The 23,400-nt window shown below is 48.7% G+C and overlaps 10 protein-coding genes across 10 annotated transcripts; 4 read left to right on the plus strand and 6 right to left on the minus strand.

The window, feature by feature from the left end:
- Positions 1-231: 231 nt before the first annotated feature.
- On the minus strand, positions 232-2,313 carry ANOM_004949 (fungal specific transcription factor domain-containing protein; the record flags this gene model as incomplete). The annotated part of the gene is made up of 4 exons (XM_015550206.1): positions 232-567; positions 616-890; positions 950-1,374; positions 1,430-2,313. 4 exons carry the CDS (start codon positions 2,311-2,313, stop codon positions 232-234), a joined length of 1,920 nt encoding a protein of 639 aa, XP_015408213.1.
- An 846-nt stretch (positions 2,314-3,159) lies between these two features.
- On the plus strand, positions 3,160-4,022 carry ANOM_004950 (alpha/beta hydrolase family esterase; the record flags this gene model as incomplete). Its single annotated transcript, XM_015550207.1, has 2 exons — positions 3,160-3,600; positions 3,663-4,022. 2 exons carry the CDS (start codon positions 3,160-3,162, stop codon positions 4,020-4,022), a joined length of 801 nt encoding a protein of 266 aa, XP_015408199.1.
- Positions 4,023-4,767: 745 nt separating this feature from the next.
- ANOM_004951 (DUF1996 domain-containing protein) lies at positions 4,768-5,805 on the minus strand (the record flags this gene model as incomplete). The annotated part of the gene is made up of 2 exons (XM_015550208.1): positions 4,768-5,672; positions 5,736-5,805. The coding sequence occupies 2 exons, from the start codon at positions 5,803-5,805 to the stop codon at positions 4,768-4,770; spliced, it is 975 nt and encodes a 324-aa protein (XP_015408198.1).
- Positions 5,806-8,785: 2,980 nt separating this feature from the next.
- On the plus strand, positions 8,786-10,641 carry ANOM_004952 (uncharacterized protein; the record flags this gene model as incomplete). The annotated part of the gene is made up of 5 exons (XM_015550209.1): positions 8,786-8,960; positions 9,019-9,990; positions 10,038-10,103; positions 10,158-10,297; positions 10,351-10,641. The coding sequence occupies 5 exons, from the start codon at positions 8,786-8,788 to the stop codon at positions 10,639-10,641; spliced, it is 1,644 nt and encodes a 547-aa protein (XP_015408201.1).
- A 467-nt stretch (positions 10,642-11,108) lies between these two features.
- ANOM_004953 (glutathione-independent formaldehyde dehydrogenase) lies at positions 11,109-12,805 on the minus strand (the record flags this gene model as incomplete). The annotated part of the gene is made up of 10 exons (XM_015550210.1): positions 11,109-11,339; positions 11,365-11,464; positions 11,525-11,903; positions 11,961-11,975; positions 12,037-12,132; positions 12,196-12,225; positions 12,277-12,450; positions 12,502-12,545; positions 12,610-12,635; positions 12,689-12,805. The coding sequence occupies 10 exons, from the start codon at positions 12,803-12,805 to the stop codon at positions 11,109-11,111; spliced, it is 1,212 nt and encodes a 403-aa protein (XP_015408200.1).
- Positions 12,806-13,333: 528 nt separating this feature from the next.
- On the plus strand, positions 13,334-14,598 carry ANOM_004954 (sugar phosphate isomerase/epimerase family protein; the record flags this gene model as incomplete). Its single annotated transcript, XM_015550211.1, has 7 exons — positions 13,334-13,436; positions 13,501-13,588; positions 13,676-13,813; positions 13,869-14,027; positions 14,086-14,188; positions 14,247-14,416; positions 14,481-14,598. The coding sequence occupies 7 exons, from the start codon at positions 13,334-13,336 to the stop codon at positions 14,596-14,598; spliced, it is 879 nt and encodes a 292-aa protein (XP_015408195.1).
- Positions 14,599-15,321: 723 nt separating this feature from the next.
- ANOM_004955 (uncharacterized protein) lies at positions 15,322-15,987 on the minus strand (the record flags this gene model as incomplete). The annotated part of the gene is made up of 1 exon (XM_015550212.1): positions 15,322-15,987. One exon carries the CDS (start codon positions 15,985-15,987, stop codon positions 15,322-15,324), a length of 666 nt encoding a protein of 221 aa, XP_015408194.1.
- Positions 15,988-16,314: 327 nt separating this feature from the next.
- ANOM_004956 (putative monooxygenase) lies at positions 16,315-18,472 on the minus strand (the record flags this gene model as incomplete). The annotated part of the gene is made up of 6 exons (XM_015550213.1): positions 16,315-17,141; positions 17,195-17,337; positions 17,398-17,715; positions 17,771-18,057; positions 18,114-18,193; positions 18,244-18,472. The coding sequence occupies 6 exons, from the start codon at positions 18,470-18,472 to the stop codon at positions 16,315-16,317; spliced, it is 1,884 nt and encodes a 627-aa protein (XP_015408197.1).
- A 626-nt stretch (positions 18,473-19,098) lies between these two features.
- Positions 19,099-22,002, plus strand: ANOM_004957 (uncharacterized protein; the record flags this gene model as incomplete). Its single annotated transcript, XM_015550214.1, has 7 exons — positions 19,099-19,288; positions 19,341-19,488; positions 19,561-19,795; positions 19,852-20,330; positions 21,044-21,230; positions 21,285-21,362; positions 21,421-22,002. 7 exons carry the CDS (start codon positions 19,099-19,101, stop codon positions 22,000-22,002), a joined length of 1,899 nt encoding a protein of 632 aa, XP_015408196.1.
- Positions 22,003-22,373: 371 nt separating this feature from the next.
- On the minus strand, positions 22,374-23,366 carry ANOM_004958 (PhzF family phenazine biosynthesis protein; the record flags this gene model as incomplete). The annotated part of the gene is made up of 1 exon (XM_015550215.1): positions 22,374-23,366. One exon carries the CDS (start codon positions 23,364-23,366, stop codon positions 22,374-22,376), a length of 993 nt encoding a protein of 330 aa, XP_015408203.1.
- Between the last annotated feature and the right edge of the window lie 34 nt (positions 23,367-23,400).

The raw sequence follows: 23,400 nt of genomic DNA on the forward strand, positions 1-23,400 counted from the left end.
ATTTCTACGTTCGCCGGCTATGTACAGCCACACTAATCGCACTCTCCGATCTGATCTACAATCTAGCATGTGTGAAAAAGCGCCATGAACATGACTGCAGTATAGAAGGCAAACGAGGAGATAACAAAAGGACTTCTGCCCGACTGACAAAAAAAATGAATTTAAAGAGCCATTTTCAGACAGAAATCTTCAAAGCTCGACTTCACTCAAGATGAGATTCGTATTTTGCATCTACCCAGGCATAAGGCTAGGCACGACGTTCAATCCCACCACATCGGGCAATGTTTCCCAGAAATTGGGGTCGTATATCCAATCCTCCCCAAGACCTAATTCATAATGGGCCAACGGCGGAAATTTGTCCGGGTCCAGACTTGTCTGACTGCTGACATCCATCCCCTTGCTCCCTGATTCTGACGTCCGCAAGGCCGCATTGACAAGAATTTCCAGCAGGGCGGCGTACCGCCGGGACATGTGGATGTCATCAGGAGCGTTTTCCTTGATTCCATCGATGACCTTTACAATGAGGCCCATGGAATGGCTGTCTACCTGCTCCATCTTGAAGGTGATCTAGAACAATATTAGCATTATGGCGTTAAGTCAAATCTTACGGCTTACCTTAAGAAGATATAATGAGGCACAGAAAACATAAAGCCAGCATTGAACCGTGGCGTATTGGAAAGGTTCCGATGATGAAAATATTTGTACAACGACTTCAAGCATGTTGACTGACGCTTTCGTTGCCTCCTCAGCAAAAGGGGCTAATGACATTATATAGGAGTTTGTCGCATATATTGTGGATGAGCTCTCGAACAAATGCGCGGCAGGACTCAGCCCGCATAGACGGATATAGAAGTATTCAATGTCAAGACAGGCTCCACGAAGAGAAAGATCTAGTCATTAACACATTTGTATAAAGGTCTATGTGGCGATTTCTATGTGTTGAACTTACCTGTTTGGCCAAGACGGCGGTTCCTTTCCCAGGAATCGAGACCTCGCTTGAAGCTTTCCCATGCGGCAACTGGAACCACTGGCCCTGTGCCTTGTTGACTTCGCCTCCAGTTATGAAGAAGCTCCCTGGCTTTATGCATATGAGGAGCGAGGTCGACCATACTTTCGAAAAACCCGTCAAGTGTTATATTTGACGCATGTCGATCGATCTCCACCGAGCCACTGCTTGCCAAATGAGGCTCTATTCGGAGGCGTAGCGCAAGTGCCTCATCAGTGAGACGGATAAAGGTACGTAAGAGAAAACTCCACTCTTTTCTGACGGATATACTCTCGCGTTCCCCCCTTGAAGTGGTCTGAGTTAACACCTCATCATCGCCCAAACACCCTATCTCTTTCGCTAAAGCGATGGCCGTAGACAAGAGCATCCTAGTAACTGTGAGTAATGGCAAAGAACAGAAAAGAGAGAAAACCCGACCAAGACATCTTGTTGCTTCTATATGCAGTTGCAACCAGATTGAGTTTTTCTGGTATGCTCGACGGGTCAGGTCTGCGGTATGACTCTGCAGTCTCTGTCCCAGGAAGTGCTGCTTCCCCGTCTGACAACTGAGAATGTGGCTCAAAAATTTCCATGTCCGCGCAATCACTTATCAAATCTTCTGGTGAGTTGATTGCCCGGGGATGCCATTCAATGAACAACAACAAGGCCGTAATGGATCCGAGGCTGCGCATGGCGCGTGATCCCCACATGGAGGACTGAAAGAGCCGTTGCACCCACGGCCAAGTCCTCCAATGGATCCTTTCCGACCTGGCTTGGCCATTAAATCCGCTCAAGACATGATACCTGGAAGCTATTGTCACGAGACTGATCGTGAGCACAGGCTCTTCATCAGCCAAAGTGCCATAGCGGGCTGGTACCGAGTACCATAGCGGGATGATGGGTAAGAGATGCCAAAGGTGGGCAAAGTAGAAGTCCAGGTACTCCACTGCTTCGTGAGCCAGAATAATTCCTCTTTTAACCAAGAAAAATCTGTCCCAGGAAGCGGCTAATGTTTCCCGGACTGGATGGGCAGTTGCAGAGCGCTGTGAGGGTCCGGTAGGCCTCTGATGCGAATCAACTGAGCGCGAACCCGCTGCATCAGCCACTTCAGTAGACCCAGCAACTGCAATGAGGTCAAGGGCATCCCTTGCATCTAGGAGATTTGTCGACAGGATCCGCTCTTTAGTGCTCGACCCCCAGTCACCACGGTGAGCTGAGACCGCCTCTGGGGAGGATCCGCATAGGTCTGCAACGAAAGAATGGTTATCTCCAACGGGAGAGTACTCTGAGGTCCTAGCTGGGGGTAGCGTGTCTGTAGTCGGTGTCATGCTAGGGGTGACCACGTCGGCATTTCCAGAAGGGTCTGGCGTCGCGTTGCGTACTGCCGGTCGCAACTTCCGCCTTTTCCTCCGATGAGTGGTCAGGCAATCTCGAGACTCCTGCTGGCAGCGCAAACAGGTAACCGCCGTAGGCGAGCGCTGGCATCTTTTTTTCTTCTCGCGGCAATTGTCACAGGATTGATGCCCCCGCCGTGCGCGGCTATTCCCAGGAGAGAAAGGCTGGTTTATGGGAAGAAACGTGAGGTCCTGGGAGTTACCTGGAGAACCAAACAATCTTGTTGCCATTGACTGTTGAGACATTATCAAAGACCAAACATCGTTTGTATGTAACAAAGAACTCGCCCTAAGGTCAAACACTCGTCATCATCGTCGATATCTTGGATGAATTTAGTTGTGTCTGGGAGAAGATTCCATGAAGGTAGGTGGTGGTGGGTACCGTTAGGCGTTAGGCGCGTGTCGGCCCCGGGAGCTGCTTACCTATGATCTTATCCCCCGAACTTCCCCTCAATCCAACGAGATACTGTCAGTTGGAAAATCACGGCAATCGTTAAGTTATGCCCCTTGTTCCTTCGAGCAAAAATCAGCCGAGCGCACCTAGAAGATACTTTCCACCAATCAATATGGATCAAATTCGGACGGTGAAGAATTCTAGTCCGTCGGATATTCTTGAAAAGGCAAAGGCTCTACCCCAATCATTGCATTATGCGGGGTTGACCTCAATTCTGAATTTTCAAAGGTATATAAAAATATTATATCGTCAACTGGAAGGTATTTCTGCAATTTCATCTTCTTCTTAGTCATCACCATTCTCTCAATGCTTCCATCATCGCCATCATGTTCCGATTCCTCACTTTGCTAGTTGCAGTCTCGCTCATCTGCCTGTCATCGGCAGTCCCAGTGGTGAAGCGTGCGGCATTGAGCCAAGTATCTAACTTCGGACCAAACCCAGCCAGTATTAGGATGTACATCTACGTCCCGGATGCTGTTGTTCCTTCACCTGGAATTGTGGTTTCCCTCCATGGTGCTTCAGGCAATGCCCAGCAACAATTCTCGTCTACCCCATACGCGACTTTGTCGGAGACATACGGCTTCATCGTCATCTATCCAGAGTCCCCACAGGGCGCATGGGATGCAACTTCCTCCAAGTCACTTCTTCATGACGGCGGCGGTGCCAGCCAGTCCATTGCCAACATGGTGAAGTACACCACTAGCACCTACAGTGCCGATACGAGCAAAGTGTTTGTGTCTGGGATCTCTTCTGGCGGGTCCATGGCGGTAGGCTCCCTTTAGAAATCACAGCAGTATCACAGTAGCACCGAAGCTAATGGTCGTCACAGAACACGATGGCAGGCGCATACCCAGACATCTTCAAGGGAGCAATTATCTACTCGGCAGGTTCCACGGGCAACATCAGTAAGATGTATCCGGGTTACACTGGCAGCTATCCAAAGGTCCAGACATATTTGGGCTCCGAAGACACCATCATTGGCTCATCGTCCTTCAACACGACACTTGCTGCTTGGAGTTCAGTCCTGAAGTATGATACTACCCCGGATCAGGTCCTTGTGAATACCCCGATCAAAGATTACACCACGTATGTTCTTGGGAGCAAGCTGGAGGGTGTTTGGGCTGAGGGGGTCGGCCATCCTGTTCCCATTCAGGGTGATAGTGACATGGAATGGTGGGGCTTTGCCTGATTTTCTACGGGATGCACACGTATGATTTCATGACTGACAATGACTGAAACGAATGGGGACCCGGCCATCCTTGACTGTCATCGTCCACAGAAGATTTCATGTCCCCCAGTCGAAGAAATGTATGCGTCATTACACCATTTGGCAATGAATTTTTACTTCCTCGGAATTCTCTTCAATGCCACGTAACACCGTTCCTGAAGTCTCTAGTCAAAGCGAGTTGACTCCAAAGGTAATCAGAGTTAATCAATCTTAAGATGGCTAAGTGAAGAGGGGTAGGAAGGGTCCTCTTTACGTCTCCGTGTCGTAACATGATTTTTGATTGGGATGGCCCAATAGCAGATCTGCATCATTCGCTTCAATATTAAGCAACCTTTTCTACAGCTAAGCTTGAACAAAGTATCAGAGTAAGCTAGGATGATACGAGCTAGTAATAATCCCAAATGAATGGGTACTCGGGTGAACTTAAGTGGAAAAAGTTTTTGGACGTCAAAGGTTGATGGATTGATATCATAGGATAGGTTGAAATATCTCATCAGATGGCCAAGATAAAAATGTCTTACGACAACAAGAATGGCAGTAATATCAAAATAGTATACGGAACACATTCAAACAGCGGGCCACTCAGCATAACACATGCCGGTAGAAAGATAAAGAAAGTGGCAAAGATATCCTCATCACGTATGACACACAGTGTATCGCGTCTGGAGTCAAGAGCTTTAACAGCCTGCAATGCCTAGTTGGTGCCCTACTGAGCAATCGCTCGCTTGAACTTTCCTCCGACGGTACGAGTAGAAGTCGGTCTGTGTCCACCCTGGGGCTGGTGGTTACCGTTAGTGCTGCTCATGAACTGGCCGACCGAAGACGTGGTCGTCACAGGAGCCGATGCCCCAGACATGGCCACACTGGTAGTAGGGGTAGCCATGATGCTAGTAGTCTCGTTAGGGGCAGAGTCGACAGGGTCAACCACAGCATCACCATTTGCCTTCATCTCAAGACTGATTTCGTAGTCATTAGTGCCATTTTCGGGATCCTGGTCAGTGGGCGTGCAGGTGGCTTCCACGGCTGAGGACCCGTGAGAACCAGCGACAAACTGGCCGTCATCGTAGCCGCCCCCGCCAGTGATGAGCATGTTCTCCGTCGCATCCTGAAACCAGCCGTTAATAAAATCGCCATGGAAGCAGTATCCATCACCAGGAGTGTCACTGCAGGAGAGCAGGAAGGGAGCGGTACCGCTCCAGCCGTTCGGGGCCACAGACTTTGTGTCATAGAGAACACGGTAGCGGAGCTGGGGGATTTGCTTCATTCCATCAGGGCACTTGTTGGATTCGTCCGAAAAGTCGTACTCGGCAATGTTGTCAGGGTTCACGCAGTTCGGAAAGACCAGGTTTGACTGAAGGTGCTGGTCGCAGGTGCTTGTAGGCATCTTGGCAATATCAGTCTCACGCTCGTCAGAGCCTTCGCAGAACCATTCCAGATCATTGTAAGGATTATCAGCCTCAGCTTGAGTCTTGGCAGACGCATTGCCGGAGATCATGGCGAAATCTTGCGGGATAGCGAAGTCGGAGAAGCTGTTAACGTAGTATGTCGAGAAGCGGAAAATTGGCACTTCGGTGTAAGTGTCTCCATCAACATAGTAGAGAGTGGGAATCCCTATTTTCCAAAGCATTAGTGACATCGAGGGATGTCAAGGATTTCATGTTGATGTTCACATACAGTAGACTGAAAGGTCGTTCGGGTTATCGCCGCTGTAGCAGCCCTGCTGCAGCTCGGCGGAGGTGGGCATGACATTGGTAATGGCGTCACTTCCAAAAAAAAGTGTGCATATGGGAAGTATAAGTGTCAGGAACAACGATCGCATCGATATTCTTGTTCATGAACGGCGCATGGCTAAGTTCAGTCCAAGCCGAGACAATACCGGAACCAGCCAGCAGAGTGAAAACAGTGCGTTGCATAATGAGTGATAAGTTGGAATCAAAGAAAAATGAGTGATACCAGATCTGGAAGATGGCCAAGAAAATGAAGGGTCGTTTTAAAGGAATAGTAATGAGTGAAGAAATGAATAACAACGCATGAGATGCCGTGTCCTTCTTCTATCCCATGGCACTCTTTATAGCCCTCTGTGACTCTTTTGAACATAATAGGAATAGATCCATATTGGTGTTGAATCTGCTGGATCAGTTTCATATAAATCAGGTTATTTATTTAGTAGCTCTCATATACGTGAGTTTCCTGTGGCAACTGTGAACTTGTGGTTCTGTTGAGGTTTGAGAATTAAGCGATGTGGTTCCTTCGCATCCACTCCTTTCTCCTTTGCGGATATTCCTAATTTGGAATCTCCGCAACGTCGGAGCTTCGCATCAAGAACGACCGCCATAACCCTGAATCAGTTAAGCAGATCCCGTTTTACTTACTCTGAGTGGACGAAATTGAGGTAAAAACCAAACGCCTTTCTACATCAAATGATGAGCTAGCTATAGCATCATTCCTGTTTCAATTTCGTGCAGTAAAATGCGGCAGAAAACCTGTAGCTCCTGCGTAAAGATGGAATCCTACTCTCTCAAGTTCCTGTAGCCCTGAATCATAGACGGAACCATCAAACCAAACGATACACGATTGCTCATTCGACGATACACCACTTATTGATTTAGCGGTTTAATAGTATTCTTATCCTCTATAATTACCTCCAATAGGGCTCTATCGCTTTGAGACCCCGACAAACTTTCAAAACTATCTTCGTACTCGTCAGTTTAACTACATCTATGCTGATTCGAAAGACATTTGGAAGGACCTTGTAAATCACGTGATTGGGCATCTCTGGTTTCTAGACTCGGACTTTGAACTACTACGATAATGATACCTGAAGTAGAAGACAGTAATACCATTACTATACTAAAGCAGACTAAGGGGAATATTGTCGAATTAGCAATCATGTACATAGCGTCGTTTGAACAATTCCTGGATACAGCTCTGCCTACAAAGCGGAACCTGTCCGGTCTCACCGTTGTGGGGGTACTATATATTGCTCGGAGCCTCGGACAATTTAGAAGCGATTTTTGGTTGTGCCCATACAGTCTGGTGGCGTTCTTGGCGGGTTTCATGAAGAAGTTGATGATTACTATTAACCTAACCTAACCTTGTCAAATGTCAGTCTATTGAAGCTACATCTACTATCCGTAATTTACAGCTATAGTATTGAATCTTATATCTATTGGAGTGTATATGCCACAGTCTAGACTTGGGCATTAATGATAAAGTGATCACAATAAAAGAAACCGGCAGATAGTTACAGTGTGGGAGATAGAGCCAGGGCACCCTATTCGATAAGGCCAAAAGGTTAGAATAACTCGGGATTAACAATCCTGAATACCCCGGGGTAACTTATATAGCCCGCCGTTATAATTATCTTTTTTATAAAGAGAGGCCTATCCCAAGCCTTTATAGATATAATTATATAAGTCTAATCTCTATCCCTTAAAAATATAAGTAGATAGATAAGATTAAATCCTGGGATTATATTTAGACTACTTTCTAATATCTATTTTAAAGATTTTATTTAACTGTCCTCTATAATAATCTTATATATAGTAAATTAGATCTGTCAACTAGGTAAGGATACATAGGCAAAACAACAGTAGATAGTCTATCGACAGAAGACTAATTCTTGATTTTCCCACTATTGACTACAGTACTAATTTATAGCCAAGGACCCCTAAAGTTCTCTGTATACAGTGAGCCTTTCTCAAAGGGGGGCCACTGTACATCATTCGAAAGGTGACTGATATAGACACCGAAGGCGCCGTTCGGCCACTGGGATGTCCATGCACCTGGGGCAGGGTATACTGTACAGTCACCTTGCATGATCGCTATCAATTCGGTGACAGATACAGCTGACATATTCTATTTTATAAGGCCAAAAGGTCAGAATAATTCGGGATCAACGATCCTGAATGCCCTGAAAGGTAGTCCTTCTATCTTGGATGAAATGCACGGGGTAATCATCGCAAGCTCTCTCATCCATGAATGCTTGGATTCTATCGCATCATTGCAGATGTTTAAATGATTGTTCTATTCCAGAAAGGCCACAGGTCTCGAACGTCTGAGTATTCTAGATAGGAAACTTACTATAATTCTAGTAATTGCAGTCAACCATTAGCTGATCTGAGCCACGTCAAAGATGGGGGCGAAAGGATGAAGGATCTATTTTTCGTTTGTGACATGCTGCAAGCGGGTAGCTCTGCCTGCTGACGTCCAATAATCTCCTGAAGCTATGCAGATCTATGGCCTAAATACATATCTCGAGGTGCCTGGGTGGCATTGTGTTCTTAGGCGTCGGCGGAGCCGATGCTATCGGCAAGCTGCCGACCAACAAGCCAACCTTCCCGATAGTGAGCCGACGTATGTCTAACGTTTTTCTCATCTCCACTTATTGCCTAACAAGGATAATAATCGCCCTCTATTAATTATACATTGCTGAATCCTAAAGGATGGGTTGTCTTTAAGCGAAATATGAATCTGTAAGCTCGTCTTGTGGAGCATTGGGCTCGTCAATACGGCCTCGTAAATTGTGATATCCGATCCTTTGCGATGAAACGACGAACTACTGCAGGGGAAAAGGAAGAAGGTTACATGGAAGAGAACTTCATCATGGCCCCTGAGTGTCTTTGAAGAACAGTGTATTGAGAATGATATAAAGGCGCTGATGATGAACATGGCGAGTTTGAAAGGAAGCATCCCAATTGTCCATCTTGCCTCAACAATCCAAGATGCATCCTGTGCGCACTTGGCTGGCTTCGTGGCTTATGCTACACGCCCAGCAGGGACTGTCGCTGGTATTCGAGGAAATCAGTCACCTGCAAGTAGAACCGCATTCTCTGGCCGTGCGTGGCTCTGGATACTCGAACCTTGATCTGCTCAAGCAGGACTCGTTCTATTACAGCGGTACGTGCGATTTTGGATGTCAAGAGAACAAGTATTAATGAACTATCATTACACTTAGGAGAACAAAATGGCCAGTCATCTTTGGCCAACTTCACAGTCTCGCTTCCCGGCGAACAAGAGAACATTGTGTCCATGGAGCGGTTCGAGAACCTACTTGAATCAGTTCACTGCACCAACACTAGTGTTGCAATGACCTTCAAAGAGGACCAAGCCTTTGCCTACACGGAGAACGCCTGGCAATGGATCAATGAAATGGATGACCACAGTCTTGTAGTAGTACTTGGAAAAGGCTCCTGCAAATGGAACGCCAACCGATTTCCATTCGTCGTTTCCAGTGTTTCGTATGACGAGACCACCAAAACCACCAAGCTTCAGGGTCACAGCTCAAAGTGGGACGAGATCGCACATACCTATGAGCTCAACATAGGCAAACACGAGGCCTCTTCCGCAGCAAGACGTGATATTGACCGATCCACATCTGTGGACTTCAACCACGTGATACCTGTGAAGAGCGGAAGGCTTCCAGATGAGAGCATTGACGTTATCTGGGACTGTGCAGACTGTAGCACTCAAGGTGCTTTTGAACTGAATTTCCACGTGAAGACTGTTGCTGGGATCCCCAAGACGGGAAGCTTCAGTCTTAGCCCTAACGGTGTATCGGCCACCTTTATGCCACGACTTGCCATCGATAGTGACATCAAGGACCAGAAAAGCGGAGAGTTCGACATCGGAAGGATACCCATTGCTGGCATCTCTATTCCAGGTGGCGTCCTGAACATTGGACCTCAGATTGTTTTCAGTCTCGGATATAACATGGGTCCAGTGACTGGCTCTGCTACCATCACGGCTGGAACTACTGTCAGTCTCGATGATTCTGCTGAGGTATCCTTCGACCTTGAATCCCGTAGCGTGAAAGCGGATGGCTGGACGCCCTCAGTTCAAGCAACTCCTGTCTCGGTTGATGCGGAGATCGAGGGTGACATTGAGTTCTATCCTAAAGCATCATTGCAGATTTCTGTCCAGGTGATAGGTAAGACATCCACTCAACTGATGAATAATGCAAGCTAAGAAACATAGGCAAGGGAGTCGAGGTGGGCCTAAATTTGAAACCAATTATTGCCGCCACCATGTCTGCTGTCCATTGTAAGTGCTTGCCAATGTACATTCCCTGGTGGTTCAGTTACTGACAGATCACAGCGACTGAAGGGGCTTGCCCTGATGACCCCAAGCACCGTCAGAATGGGGTCACGGTCGACCCGTCTGCGAGTGTTACCCTCAATTTTGAAGCCACTTTTGGCAATGACGATGGAGCACCGGATGTTGACCATATTCTTGCTGTATGTGGCATGGAATACTATAGAAAGCGCAGGCTAACCGTCAGGACGAACAGGAATACACTGCGCCACTTGAATCAAAATGCTACCCTGTCGGCCCTGAACCGAGCAGTACACCGACTCCCTCTGGAAGCCCAACACCATCCAGCAGTGCCCGTCCATCATCTTCACCCATTCCACCCTCGGTTTATCCAACGCCGTCTACTACTCCTTCGTCGGCTCCACCAAGTTCATCAACACCTCTTTCTTCCTCTGTCCCTCCAACCCCCTCGTCAGAAACTCAGCCAACCAAACGCGCACACCACCACCGACGAATGGGCTCTCATCGGCGACACGGACACCTGTAAAGGGGCGGCCTCTAACTACTATGCGCACCCTGGAAGGTACTCCCCTACCGCTACATATCGCTAGGCTCGGCTGATCACGTTCCATCCTGGACCTCCTTTCATTTTCTTTCCTTGTATTCTTACCATTTGACTATCCTTACTGTTTCCTTGGCTGTATTATACAGAGTCATTTAATATTCTTTACCCTTGTTGAAGAACTCACCTTTTGCTTTGCTGTTTCCTCAACTAGGTCCTAAAACAGTAGGTACTTGATATATTTTAACTACGCAATATGAAAGACTAAGATAATTCAAAGAAATGAACTTCTATAAATTGTAAATCAAAGAAAACCCTAGCCCAATGGTTTCAGACAACCAGCGCCTTGGAACCTCCAGACATTCAATCATAATTTTGACGTAACCTGCCAGTTATCTCAGCAACTCAGACCCTCCACCAAACAATATCCCATGAACATAGACCGGTATGTTTTAACTGACCTGTCCGACTGTCGTGGATTCAAATCCCCCGTTTGGATGGATCAGCACCTTGGTATACCCGTCTTCTCTTTTGTCGAACTTCTCGTACGCAACTTCCGCATGATCCAGTCTGATCTCATGGGAGACGACAAAGCTAGGCTTTGCCTTGCCGGCAATGATCAAGTCTCGTAGGTACCGATTATATGCTTTTACATTGCATTGGCCGGTAGCAAGAGAGAGACCCTGCAGCAAGTTAGCAATGTGAAACAGCCGATGTCAGTGGCAAAGCACTTTCCTTCTCGAAAAGCTTCCCAAAGCTAAGACTAATTGCGCCCTTCGCGGCGACTTCATCGGATGCACCCGGATCACTAGTTGAAAAGAACATTAGCTTCTTGAAGCTACCATAGGGTTTCAGCGGGATGGCTAACCTTGGCACGTAGAGGCCAGGAATTCCCATGCCTCCGCAGGCCCTCGTGACGCGGATCATATTCTCCAGCACAATGTTGGGCTTCTCCTTCGATCCGCTGGTGTCTACAGCCTGGTAACCGACAGCGTCCACGGAGCGGTCGACCTCTCCGCCATTGAGGCGAATGATCTGGTCCACGGCGTCGCCCTTGGTGAAATCAATTGGGGTGCAGCCGATTTTCTCTGCAACAGCCAGTCTCTCAGGAACACGGTCTACAACGAACACGCGAGAGGCTCCGCGCAACTGAGCCGAATAAGCTGCCATCAAGCCAACGGGACCGGCGCCGAACACAGCAATGCTTTCTCCTGACTTGAAGCCGGATATCTCGACACCATGCCAACCTTATAGTTCATCGTTAACACAACGGCTTGGTGTAGAAGGGTTCGTAGGAGTCATACCTGTCGGGAAGATATCTACACCACTTGGTTAGTGGAAAAAGGGCAACAAGGTAGGTAATGAGTGCTGGCCACTCACCTGCGAGAAGAACAAAGTCGGCTTCGTGCTCTGTGCCCGGCGGCAGCAACAGAGCGTTGAAGTCCGCATAGGGAACACGAATGTACTGAGCCTGGCCTTCATATTGCGATCAGATCAACTCGCCGATATTTTTGTCATCGGGCCCATTTAAGCACATACCTCCGCGATACGGGCCCATAGCCACGTAACCTGCTTGTGATTAGCCAACAGGACTCTCATCCACCCATGTCAATGTATTACCATAAGCACCACCTGCAAACCCGGGGTTGACACCAGTGCAGAAAGCCGTTTTGCCTTCATCACAGTTGCGGCATCGACCATCCGCAACATTGAACGGCATGACAACGCGATCACCCTTCTTCAACAGTGTGACACCTTCGCCTAGTTCTTCGACAATTCCCATGTTTTCGTGACCTTTTTTAGACCATCAGTAACGGCCACTATGCTATTTCCATGTCTTCGTACCAAACGTGATGCCTGGCTCTGCAGCGGTTCTTCCTTCATACATGCTGCGCAATCCATGAGTTCTGTGCATATTGTTTTGCAACTCCCCGCCCCCCAAAGTATACTTACTGCAGGTCAGAGCCGCAGATAGCAGCCTAGATCATGAGTTAGTAAGGATCCCTGTGGTGTGACATTGATGGTAGCGCACCGTTGTGACCTTGACAATGATGTCGTCCGGATGTTCCAGCTTGGGCATCTCAACTTCTTGGACCCGGACCTTATGCGGTCCCACATAATTCACTGCTTTCATGGTAGTTGGGGCCATTGCGACTGGATTAGAGAGAAGAAAGATGACAATTCAGGTTGCAAAAGCAGGTATCGTTATGAGCAGATCGCGGTGCGAGCGATAGGCATTTTATACTGGAATAACTACCCCGCATGGCTATCAGGACGGACTATGGTATTCCCATACAATCAGCTGAATATAATTGCTTAGTACCATTAGTTTTCCCCTCATGGCCAAGCTGTAGGGGATAATCTCCGTAAAAAGTGAGGTGGAGATCGCTCTGCCATTCTCGGCATCTTTCCCCGTGGCTGGATGGGGAAAAATTACCCCACCGAGACGGTGTCGCGAAGCCCTAATCGCGACAATGGCGTCAACGGACCCGCTGCGTGGTTCTTTACTCTTTCGATCTTGCTTCTTCCCCTCATGCTGCCTCTTTTCGTTTTCTTGAAGTAGAAATACAGCATCTTTCCCAGTCTGCAACGATGTCGCGCATTGAAGGCAACGTCAATTCTTACTCTTCCATTTTGGCCGAGTCGAAGACTTGTTACTACTTCTCCGCGAACCACAATGTCACAGATCCTCCGATTCCGCTCCACATGGGGGGTTGATACAGGCGATAACTACGAGAACTGGCAGAAATGGCTTCCGACCTTGAAAGACCAAGGCTATGGTAGGAAACTTGAGAGTTCCCCGGGGGAGCAGCAGTGGACTAACGTGGTTCTGTGCCATCGTAGTGGGGATCGAAGTTGACATAGCTCCTCTGCCAAACATCTCTACAATCCGTCGGCTTTGCGATGAAGTCGGGCTAGAAATCTGTGTTATGTGAGTATCTTGCACATGATATTGCTGCCCAACTGACCCTCACGGACATACCGTATGTCAACAACAAAACTAACGTTCCAACCCAAGGATCCATTCCAAATGGCCCTGTTATGTTGGCCCAAAGCCGGTGGGCCTGACCCCAACAGACCATCTTACGAACTATCGAGCCCAGCTCGAGATCGCCAAGACGCTTAAACCGTTCAAGATCAATGCACACTCCGGCGAGTACGGTTCCCAAACCATGCCGAAGAGTAAGAGATGGTACTGACCACGAGGACAGTGACGGGTGGTCGATCGATCAGTCTGTGGAATTCTTCACGGGCACTCTCGCCATCGACGCCGAGCTCGGCCTGGCCGGCTTGGTGAGCCACGAAACTCATAGAAACCGGGCCTTTTTCAGCCCCTACTCCACCGCAGCAGTCTTAAAAAGAGTCCCAAGGTATTATAAGCCATGTACAGTTAAATACCCAAGACAAGTCCACTAACAATGACCCAAGTCTGCAAGTCACAGCCGACTTCTCCCATTTCGTTGTCGTCTGTGAACGCCTTCTGGACCAGGGCGAGGAGGACAAGGAACTTCTGCGCGCTATCATTCCTCGCGTTGGTCTCCTTTCCCCGTATAAGCTATCGTCCAATTCTAATGCATACTCCCCGCTAGGTGACTCATATCCACGCAAGAATTGGAACAACACAATCATCCCAATGCCCAGACCCAACCAACGACGTGTTTACAGAGGAGCGGCGGTTCTTTGAGAATTCTTGGAAACAGATTATCCAGTCAATTGTCGGACAGACGTCATCTCCAATTACTTTTGTCCCTGAATACGGGTATGCGTTTTTCTTCCTGTTCAGGTAGCTTGTGTGCGTTACTAACTTATTTGGTGATATCTAGACCGTTTCCGTACCACCCCTTCGGCGCTGCCGCTAGTTACTCCGACGTGGCGGACAGTGAAGGCCGTCGTCTTCAGACACTCTTCGAGACGTTTGCTAAAGAGGCGACCTCTGCATGAATGAAATGACCCAAGGCTCACTCAGAAGTGGAATAAGATTAAAAGGCTGAATTACTTTTTTATAGATCATAGATCAGATAAGATCGGAAGATGAAGACATGGCGGCACAATTTAGCTCTGATAATTAGTAAATTTCTATGTTTTAATCAATCAATTGTAGCAGAGCGTAGGGAGGATAGAGAAGTATACCAAGTCGTGTCATGTATATTCTAGGAATTAGGTTCGGCTACTGGTTAATCGATTGTCTTGAATGCTGGAAGCGATTGGCTACTAGTATAAGCGTGACCGTAGGATGCGAATATATGAGGAGAAATGGTTTCAACGACTAAAAAAGAAGAAGCAACGAAGTGGAGTGCTACTTGTAGGTTAAATTCTCATAATTACTGCATTTAGGAGGTCGCGAAAGACGCGAGAGATGCAAAAGGCGTCAGACCATGGTCCCAATTAATCAATCCTCTGCCAAGAAAAAGTGTGTCTAGAAGGGTCTATTGGTGGTTATACTGCAATAGTCTGTTCAATATGAGACCATTACTAGCTGTTTTGCTAGGGCAGATTATATTAGTTCAACTTAATTAAAAACCCTAAATTTTGGATCCAAATCCAACCCAATTGAAGCTATACATAAGACAGCCAAGGGTTCAAATCAACAGATGGGAAGCAAACTTCCACTGAGCTGCAACTCCCAACCATCTCTCAAGCTCCATATATCTGAATATCACTAGCTCACCTTTCCTCCCCAACCCTAATAAAGTCCCAGACGGTCCCACCCTCTCGTTTCGCATCCACCGTTAACTCCCGGCCGCCTTCCCCCCCGATTCGCATCGGCAAGAACTCGCTCCAGTGCTTCACCAGCAAAATATGCCCACCAGTTGGGTGCTGCCGCACGCAAAACCACTCCCACTCATCATGCCGTTCGGCCTTGGCCTGAAACCGCCAGTTGCTCTTCCGATTATTATGGCCGATATATGTCCCCGAGACCTCGTTACAGAAGCCAAGCCACATCCGGTCGTTCTCCACACAGTGCCAGTGACTGCCGCGCCCAGACTGGTATAGTAGGCCGTCCACTTCGTATATCTCAGGGTACATGCCCAACACTCCTTTCTCTAGGGCGATGACGAGCTTGGTCGCCGGGTCGCGGATGATGTACGTGCCTCCTTTCCAGGGACACACCCCTACTGCACTTTCGTCCACCCTCGTGTAGTGCGGTATGTCGAGGTTGGGGTCTATGTATCTAGGCATGGTGCCGTCATATTGCGGTGCGCTGTACTCATCGCTGGAGAAGTGGGATTGGGTGTCATGTGTTGGTGTGTTGAATCCCCCTTCGTCTGAGTTGACGGAGGATGGCTCGGGGCTTTGCATGGAAGTGTGTATATCGCACTCGTCTTGCATATCTGTAACTAATCCTGAAGAGGTCGGAGCTCAAGATCTGCAGCCTATACTGCTGTGACTTGACTGTCATTTCTTTAGTAACAACACATAGAAGAGGGTGGGGTAAGTGGGGTTTCGATCGGCGCGCTAAGCCTCTTCTGGGCCATAGTACCGTCATAGTCTCTGCTACTAACCCTAAATCATCCGAGAAAATAGTATACATTTACTTAAGGGAATTATATAAAGCATCAGATTCAAGTCATTTCGTTACGGAATAATCCTCCGAAGATATTTATGCAATTGTATACAATGCTTCGTCTGTTTTGTGTGTACACCCGACGGTACCCATCAATCGAACAATTCAGACAGACGCTCCACAGCCTGTTCCAGCTCCGTCGTTGAATTGCAAGCCGCAAACACAAAGCGATCCAATCTCACAATGACATATCGTTTCCGAGGTAGGACATCCCACATAAGTTTTTCATTATATCCCCTCGGCACTGGTCGATTCTTGCACAGCGGAGATACCGCGAATTCATCGCCCGTAGCAGTGCGGAACAGGTTTGGTGGCAGCGCAGATATTTCTTTGGAGCTCATCTCCTCGCAAGCAGTACGAGGCACAAAAAAGGTAGCTTCACTGGCCGAAAGCAGAGGGGTTCTGCGGCTGAATCTCTGCAGGTGCGTCCTGGCATCGTCCAACTCACCAGGGTTGTCAAGCAAAACAACCAGTTGGAATAAGCCAGATTTCCCCGTAAAGATGGCATCGTCAGTAAAGTGCACGGCGGGGCCTTGGGTCAAGGAGACACAATATGATTGAGGGAAGCAAAGGCCACCCTTCAACTCCGGCATGAAAGGCATCCCTGGGAGGTGCGTGTACTGCATGGGACCGTCACCCCGGGGGCCAAGCTCAAGCCAGTGCTTGAAGTTGGGAATCAGCTGGATAAGCCATAAGCCCCAGTTGCGGGCAAAGTCGTGCACAAAGCTTTTGCCAGCGACCATTTCCCCGTTGCGAACCGTCGCGGCTAAGGAAGCATCCAGCTGCTGCTTTCTCTCCAAGAACCAACCTCGCAGATGGCTACGGTAGTCCAGCTGGGTTTGAGATCTGCAGATCAGTGCGAGACGCCAGGACAGCGCAATGGCGTCACGGAACCCAGAGGCAATTCCTTGCCCTCCAACTAGAAGAATTCGTCAATATTGTTTCAAGAAAGGATGGATAGTGAAATCCTACATGGTGGAAACACATGGGCTGCATCGCCACAAAGAATGACCCGGTTCAACGCCCACTGATTACAGCTTCTGGCAGAGAAACGGAACGGCCTGGACCTCAGAACTTCGATACAGTCTTCGGGAAAGCTCACGTCCTCTTGCAGTCTAGGTCGTCACATTAGCACAAGGGATATTGGTCCTCAACTGAAGGAATGACCAACTCACCCAAATCGGCTCCCAGGGAGAGTCAAGTAGGGCAATACCACCTCCCGTACTTTATCCTTCGTAGCCATTTCATTATCGTCCTCTCCATCCGCCACCACAAACTCAAATCGCCAAAGGCGGTCTTCCGGAAGGCCAAAACGACCGCATACAGCAGGTCGCTCATCATTGCAAAGGAAGCGAAAGTCTGTTGGGAAGAAAAGATCGTAGACGTCCTCCGGAGTATATCCCTGACCCCAAAGCGGGAACGTAGGGTGACTTTCCTGCGAAGGCAGCTGGATCTTCCAGTTCAGGGCAACCCATGTCTCTTGATATTTCGACCTGAGTTCTTGTCAGTACACTGAATCTGGGCGCTCCAGAGAGAGGTAGCTTATACTTTTCCGCCCATTCCATTTGGATTCCTTTAGGCTCCAGATACATCTTTCGCGTAAAGCCAGTTTTGCCGTCCGCAGCAGCGAGGAATTTCGAGCGTATTTTCTTTTCTGCGCCCGAAGCATCGGTATATGTCGCATACACCCACTGCTCATCCTCAGAGATCGCGGTCAACGTGCAGCTGCTTCTCAGCTCGCAGAAATTGCTTTCCTCGACAGCCGACCGAAGGTTCTTTTCGAGGACCGGCTGTTTGTGGGCAATAACGCCAATATGCCCAGTATTTCCTTCTGACTTGAGAAATCGTTACCCACAGGTCTGCAAATTCGCTTGGAATACAGGTCACTTACCGACGCCGTGTCAAATTGCAGAAATGGCGCCTTATGCAGATTCTGCTCTCTACCGCTGATGAATCGGACCTTTTGTATACCTGGGCTGGTCAGACTGGAGTACGGTTGACTGAGCAGACTTTGAACATACAGGAACCTATCTCCGTGAAAATATGCTCATACAAGCCAAGACCTTGTAGATATCGAATGCCATCGTCATCCAGAGCGATACCACGAGGATCCGTTGTGATGGCGGCTTCTTTCTCGATGACAATATTTGGCACTCCCAGTCGCCCGAGGTAGGCTGATAACATGGCACCAGTTGGGCCGCAGCCGCAAACCAGAATGTCTGTGGTTTCGTACTCGTCTGAAGATGCCATAATGGAATTCAAGATTCAAGCAATTCAAGGGAGATTTCTGATGGGGGTGGTGAACACGAAGTGAAAACCAAAACTTTTGTTCAGGTGGAAGCAGTTCTTATATGAGAAGGAATCTTTCATACCCCAACTCCAACGTGGGAACAGTGGCTGTTTGAACTTAGATCTCAGATCTCGGGATCCACACGAGCTTCCCTGTCTGTTTACGGGGCATTCTGCTGTTTTGTAGCCATTTAAGATGAGCCAGACTCGGAGGTGGGATCTATCATGAAGCTTCGAAGCGGATTCCCGGAATAACGGATAAAGACGACAGAAAAGTGGCCATTCGGTATATGTAGCTTTTCCTTTGCCTCTCCCGGAAGTAGGATCGCCAGCAACCCCACGTAGATAACACCGTGTCGATACCGTGGCAAAAAGTCACCCTTCAGTACAGCATATATCCAGGTCTATACATGCATATAGAACGTCACCAGTGGGGACTACAATGGTTCCGGGATCTTGGCTGTGGTGCCAATATTAGCCCCACCGTTCCGAGATTGGGATACATCATGCTTGGTATAAAAGTGACTGTCGAGCCCATTTTCAGCGATAGACACTGGACAAGAGATCTATGTTCATCTGATCTAACAATGGCTACCGCACCGACACCAAACCATGGGGCATCGATCCCAGATACCGTCGCTTTGGCGGATACGGAGTCGCAGTCAGCTTGGCTCGCGAAGCAACAAATCAACCCCACAGACCGCGTTCATCTGCAAAGGCTAGGTCATATGCGATATCAGCACCCGTCTCTGGATGAGATCGAGCGTTTCATGCTGGGTAATTCTCCGATAAGTCTTGGTACTCGTGCACCACGGCTGACTTGTCTCAGATTTTGGAATGCAGATTGCGAAGAAAACAGAGGAGGAGATCTGGTTCAAAGGCTATGGCCCCGATCCGTATGTCTACTATGCCCGCAAGGGGCCTAAGAAGTTTCTGGGTGGTGCTTTTGTAGCGCAGAGCCAAGAGGAATTTGATAAGTATGCTTTCAACAATCTCCCTGCCGATTCCCCTCTCTGCTGCAGGGAAGAGATCTGACAAGTATTTTGAAGGGCTTCGAAGCTCCCGACTGCTGGTCCCGTCCAAGATCTAGGCGACGCGCCTGGTGGAGGTTCTATCGTGACCATCACTGATCCAGAGGGTTTCCCTTTTAATGTTGTCTATGGGCAAACAACACCCGCGGCCGAGACAAAATACCCCGAACATATTATCTTGAATTACACAGACGAGAAATCTCGTCAGCGAAAGTTCAACCGATTCGAAACTGGGCCTGCTGCTGTTCATAAGGTAGGGAGTTCTCTTTTCGAGCCCTGTCTTCGTTGCATTTGCTGATAATCACACAGCTGGGCCACTTCGGACTCTGTACACAGCAGTTTGACACATTGCTGAGTTTCTACACTTCAACCTTCAACATCGTCCCGACAGACCTTCTGTATGTTGAGAAGGACAACAAAAGACAGATCGTCACCATGTTCGCCCACATTGATCTCGGAGAAGCTATGTCAGATCACCATTCATTCTTCCTGAGCGCGAATCCTCAAGCAGCCCATGTCCATCACTGCTCCTTTGAGGTCCACGATTATGACACGCAACACCTGGGCCATCAATGGCTTGCTCAGAAGGGCTATAAGTCAGTCTGGGGAATTGGTCGCCACGTTCTGGGATCGCAGATTTTCGACTACTGGTGGGACACCACTGGAAATATGGTTGAGCACTACGCCGATGGAGACCTGGTCAACAAACATACGCCAGTGGGATATGTACAGGCTGGGTCGGAGTCATTGGCTGTTTGGGGCCCTGACGTTCCTGCTGCATTTTTGGCGTAAATGATTAACCTATGTTTGTCCCGTACTTGATGTATCTCTCGAGGATCGTACATCCTCTTGGTGTCTTCGGCGTACTCGATCAATTTGAGCATGTTTTATCGATATTACGCTGGCCAGTGACCATATGATCACTGAATATTTGAGCAATGCCCGCTTATGGTCTTGTTGATGCGAATGTAGACACTCTGATGGCCTAAGTAGATCATTCGACCTATTCAACTAGGTCCTGCCGGCTGTGTGAATACACATTTGAGTTTAACAGGACGTATAAGTATCATTTCTAGTAGTCAAAGAGTGCTTGGCAGCCTTTGCCTTAATCACAAAAATACTAAGTCTGCTTTTACGCTTGAGTAGTCTATGTTACTGGAGAGGCTATGCTAAGAAGACTTGCACGTGCACTTGCCACAACTGAGCCCACTGCCCCGAGTGTGAGATTGCCCTACGGTGTTGTGAAATCGACCGTCTCTGAACTATAGAAGTGGAGTATTGATGAAGAGCCACATGAGCTTAAAATAGACACAAATGCAAATCTCAAGGAATATATTGAAGGATGACGGTGTCTGGCTGCCTTTTCGTGCACTATGATCGCGCTGGAATGGTGACAAGCATTGATCCCACATCTCCCATAAATCCCACAACACGCCTTATCATACTCCCTACAGAAAGCCTGTATAAAGTTCATACGGTAGCCGTTAGTCTTCTACTTCAGATTGGAGGATCGCAACAACGAACCCATCATGTCCGTGTTCAAGAGATTGGTTCGCTTTAACTACCGCACACGGGTCCATTATGGTGATCTTATGAACGTGGTCGGAAATAAATACACAGTTAGGAGATTGGAGGGGAATCTTTCTACCAGTTTCAAGAAGACAGAAGATATTCTAACGGTTGGCTCGGTATGCAAGCTGCCAAATTACACCAAGAGTTAGTAGCTGATGTACATCATGTAGCTCGAATGCCCAATCGAAAGCACGCCCATCGTGCAATGCATCGGGGTAAATTACAGACAGCACGCAACGGAAGCAAACGTGGGTAACGAGAGTTCCACCAGACAGACCATTTCATGTTAACAGTGTTTATCAACAGTTACCCATTCCCAAATATCCAGTCGTCTTCACCAAGCCAGCAGATTCGCTCGCCGGGCCGTTTGAGACGATCGAAATCCACCCCGACGCGCGCGATCAACTTGACTTCGAGGGTGAATTGGCCGTTGTCATTGGGAAAGATGCGAAGAATGTTGAGGAATCTGAAGCCCTAGACTACGTCCTGGGATATACAGCTGGGAATGACCTTTCTGCACGAAACTTCCAGTTGCCAGAGGCCAGCGGTGGCCAATTTTGCTTTGCCAAATCGATGGACAAATTCGCACCAATTGGCCATACCATCGTCGCAGCGCACGAGATTGTCGACCCCCAAGCGCTGAAATTGATTACCAGGGTCAATGGCGTGGTGAAGCAGGAGACCAGTACTGGGGACATGATCTGGACCGTTCGGCAGATCATCAGTCATCTGTCTCGTGGGACGACTCTCCGTAGGGGCACCATCATCATGACTGGAACCCCATCTGGGGTAGGCTTCTTCCGAAAGGAGTTCCTCCAACATTCTGACGTCGTCGAGGTGGAGATTGAAGGGTTCGCTGCAACTAAGAACCGTATTGCACACTACTAAGCAGATCTCGCCGTCATAATTGACTTTGTGGGGCTTATCATGTATCATAGTTAATAGATGCCCCACAGGTAAATACCAACATGTCCGGGTTTTGCGTCTCTGAATACAGTCTAGATTGTCCATTGCAAAGTAGACTTCTCACGCCATGAAATCATAGATATCTTTATGGTCTTCCATAGTGGCGAAGGAGAAAGACGCCACTCTGAAAGATCTGCCACGACCCACGATTTTCTCCGCCAGTTCTTTCAGTGGATCAACCGTTAGAGGATCTCCCAAAATTGACTTCCATACTTTTGGGGGCTGGTTGAAGAAATACAGGACATGTTCCGACGCATCCAATGAAATGTGTGTCTACATACAGCTACCCCAGATCAAACCCTAATCTCACCCGACTTGACCTGGACCGCAGTGCCGCGAAGCTCCACGCTCTCCACCTTGGCTCTATCCTCCCGATCCACCGTAACAGCAACCCCAATATCACTCCTCCTCCCCATTTCGACCCCCTGCACAATATCATAATCAAACGCGATGTCGCTCGACTCCCTCGCCCTAGTCAGGGTCAAATACGCCGCCAGTCCACTGGCCGCACTCCCCGTGGCCGGATCCTCAAAGTTCCTCAAGAACATGCGCGACCGAATAACCGTCTTCCCCGTCTTCTCATCATAAACACCCGGGACAAAGAAATAGACTACAATCAGCCCGTCCCCCTCCCACCCGGCATCCAGATACCCACCCTCAGAAACAGAAGTACAAGGAACAACCTCGCCACTCACAGGCCCCTCCGCGGCAGCCAACGCCTCCAAACTGGGCAACTGGACATGCACCTGAGTCATGCCCTTCACGATCGAGAAGACGGGGAAGCCCTCCTCGTTCGCTCCGTCACGGCCGCCACCAAGATACTCCCCCAGCGAAGGATGAAGCCGCAGCAGCTCCGCCAGCGGGAACCGGCGCGAGTGGATGTGCACGTTATGCGCGATTCTGGCGGCCACAGCGCCGCCCGCGTTCGGGACGCGAGCCATGGCGAACGGACCCGCCTTCGTGATGAGGGTGTCCACGTTCGTGCGGTCGGCGGAATCGGGCGAGAGCTCCAGGAACCATGTTACGGCGCCGATGGTGGGGTGGCCCGCGAAGGGGAGCTCTTCGGCTGTGGTGAAGATGTCGATCTTTCTGGTTGTGTCGGAGGGTGCGTGTGGGTGCACGAAGATCGTCTCCGGGTAGTTGAATTCCCGGGCTATGAGTTGCTTTTGTTCTTGCGTGATGCCATGTTCGGGCGAGTTGGGGAGAAAGACTACGCCGAGTGGATTGCCTAGAAACGGCTCGGTGGTGAAGACGTCCAGGGTGACGAAGCGAAGACTTTGCGGCATGATGGTGGTTGAATCGAATGGAATGTTGTTTGAG

This window comes from Aspergillus nomiae (assembly GCF_001204775.2).
Source record: "Aspergillus nomiae NRRL 13137 chromosome Unknown contig00086, whole genome shotgun sequence".
In the NCBI taxonomy this organism is placed as follows: domain Eukaryota; kingdom Fungi; phylum Ascomycota; class Eurotiomycetes; order Eurotiales; family Aspergillaceae; genus Aspergillus; species Aspergillus nomiae.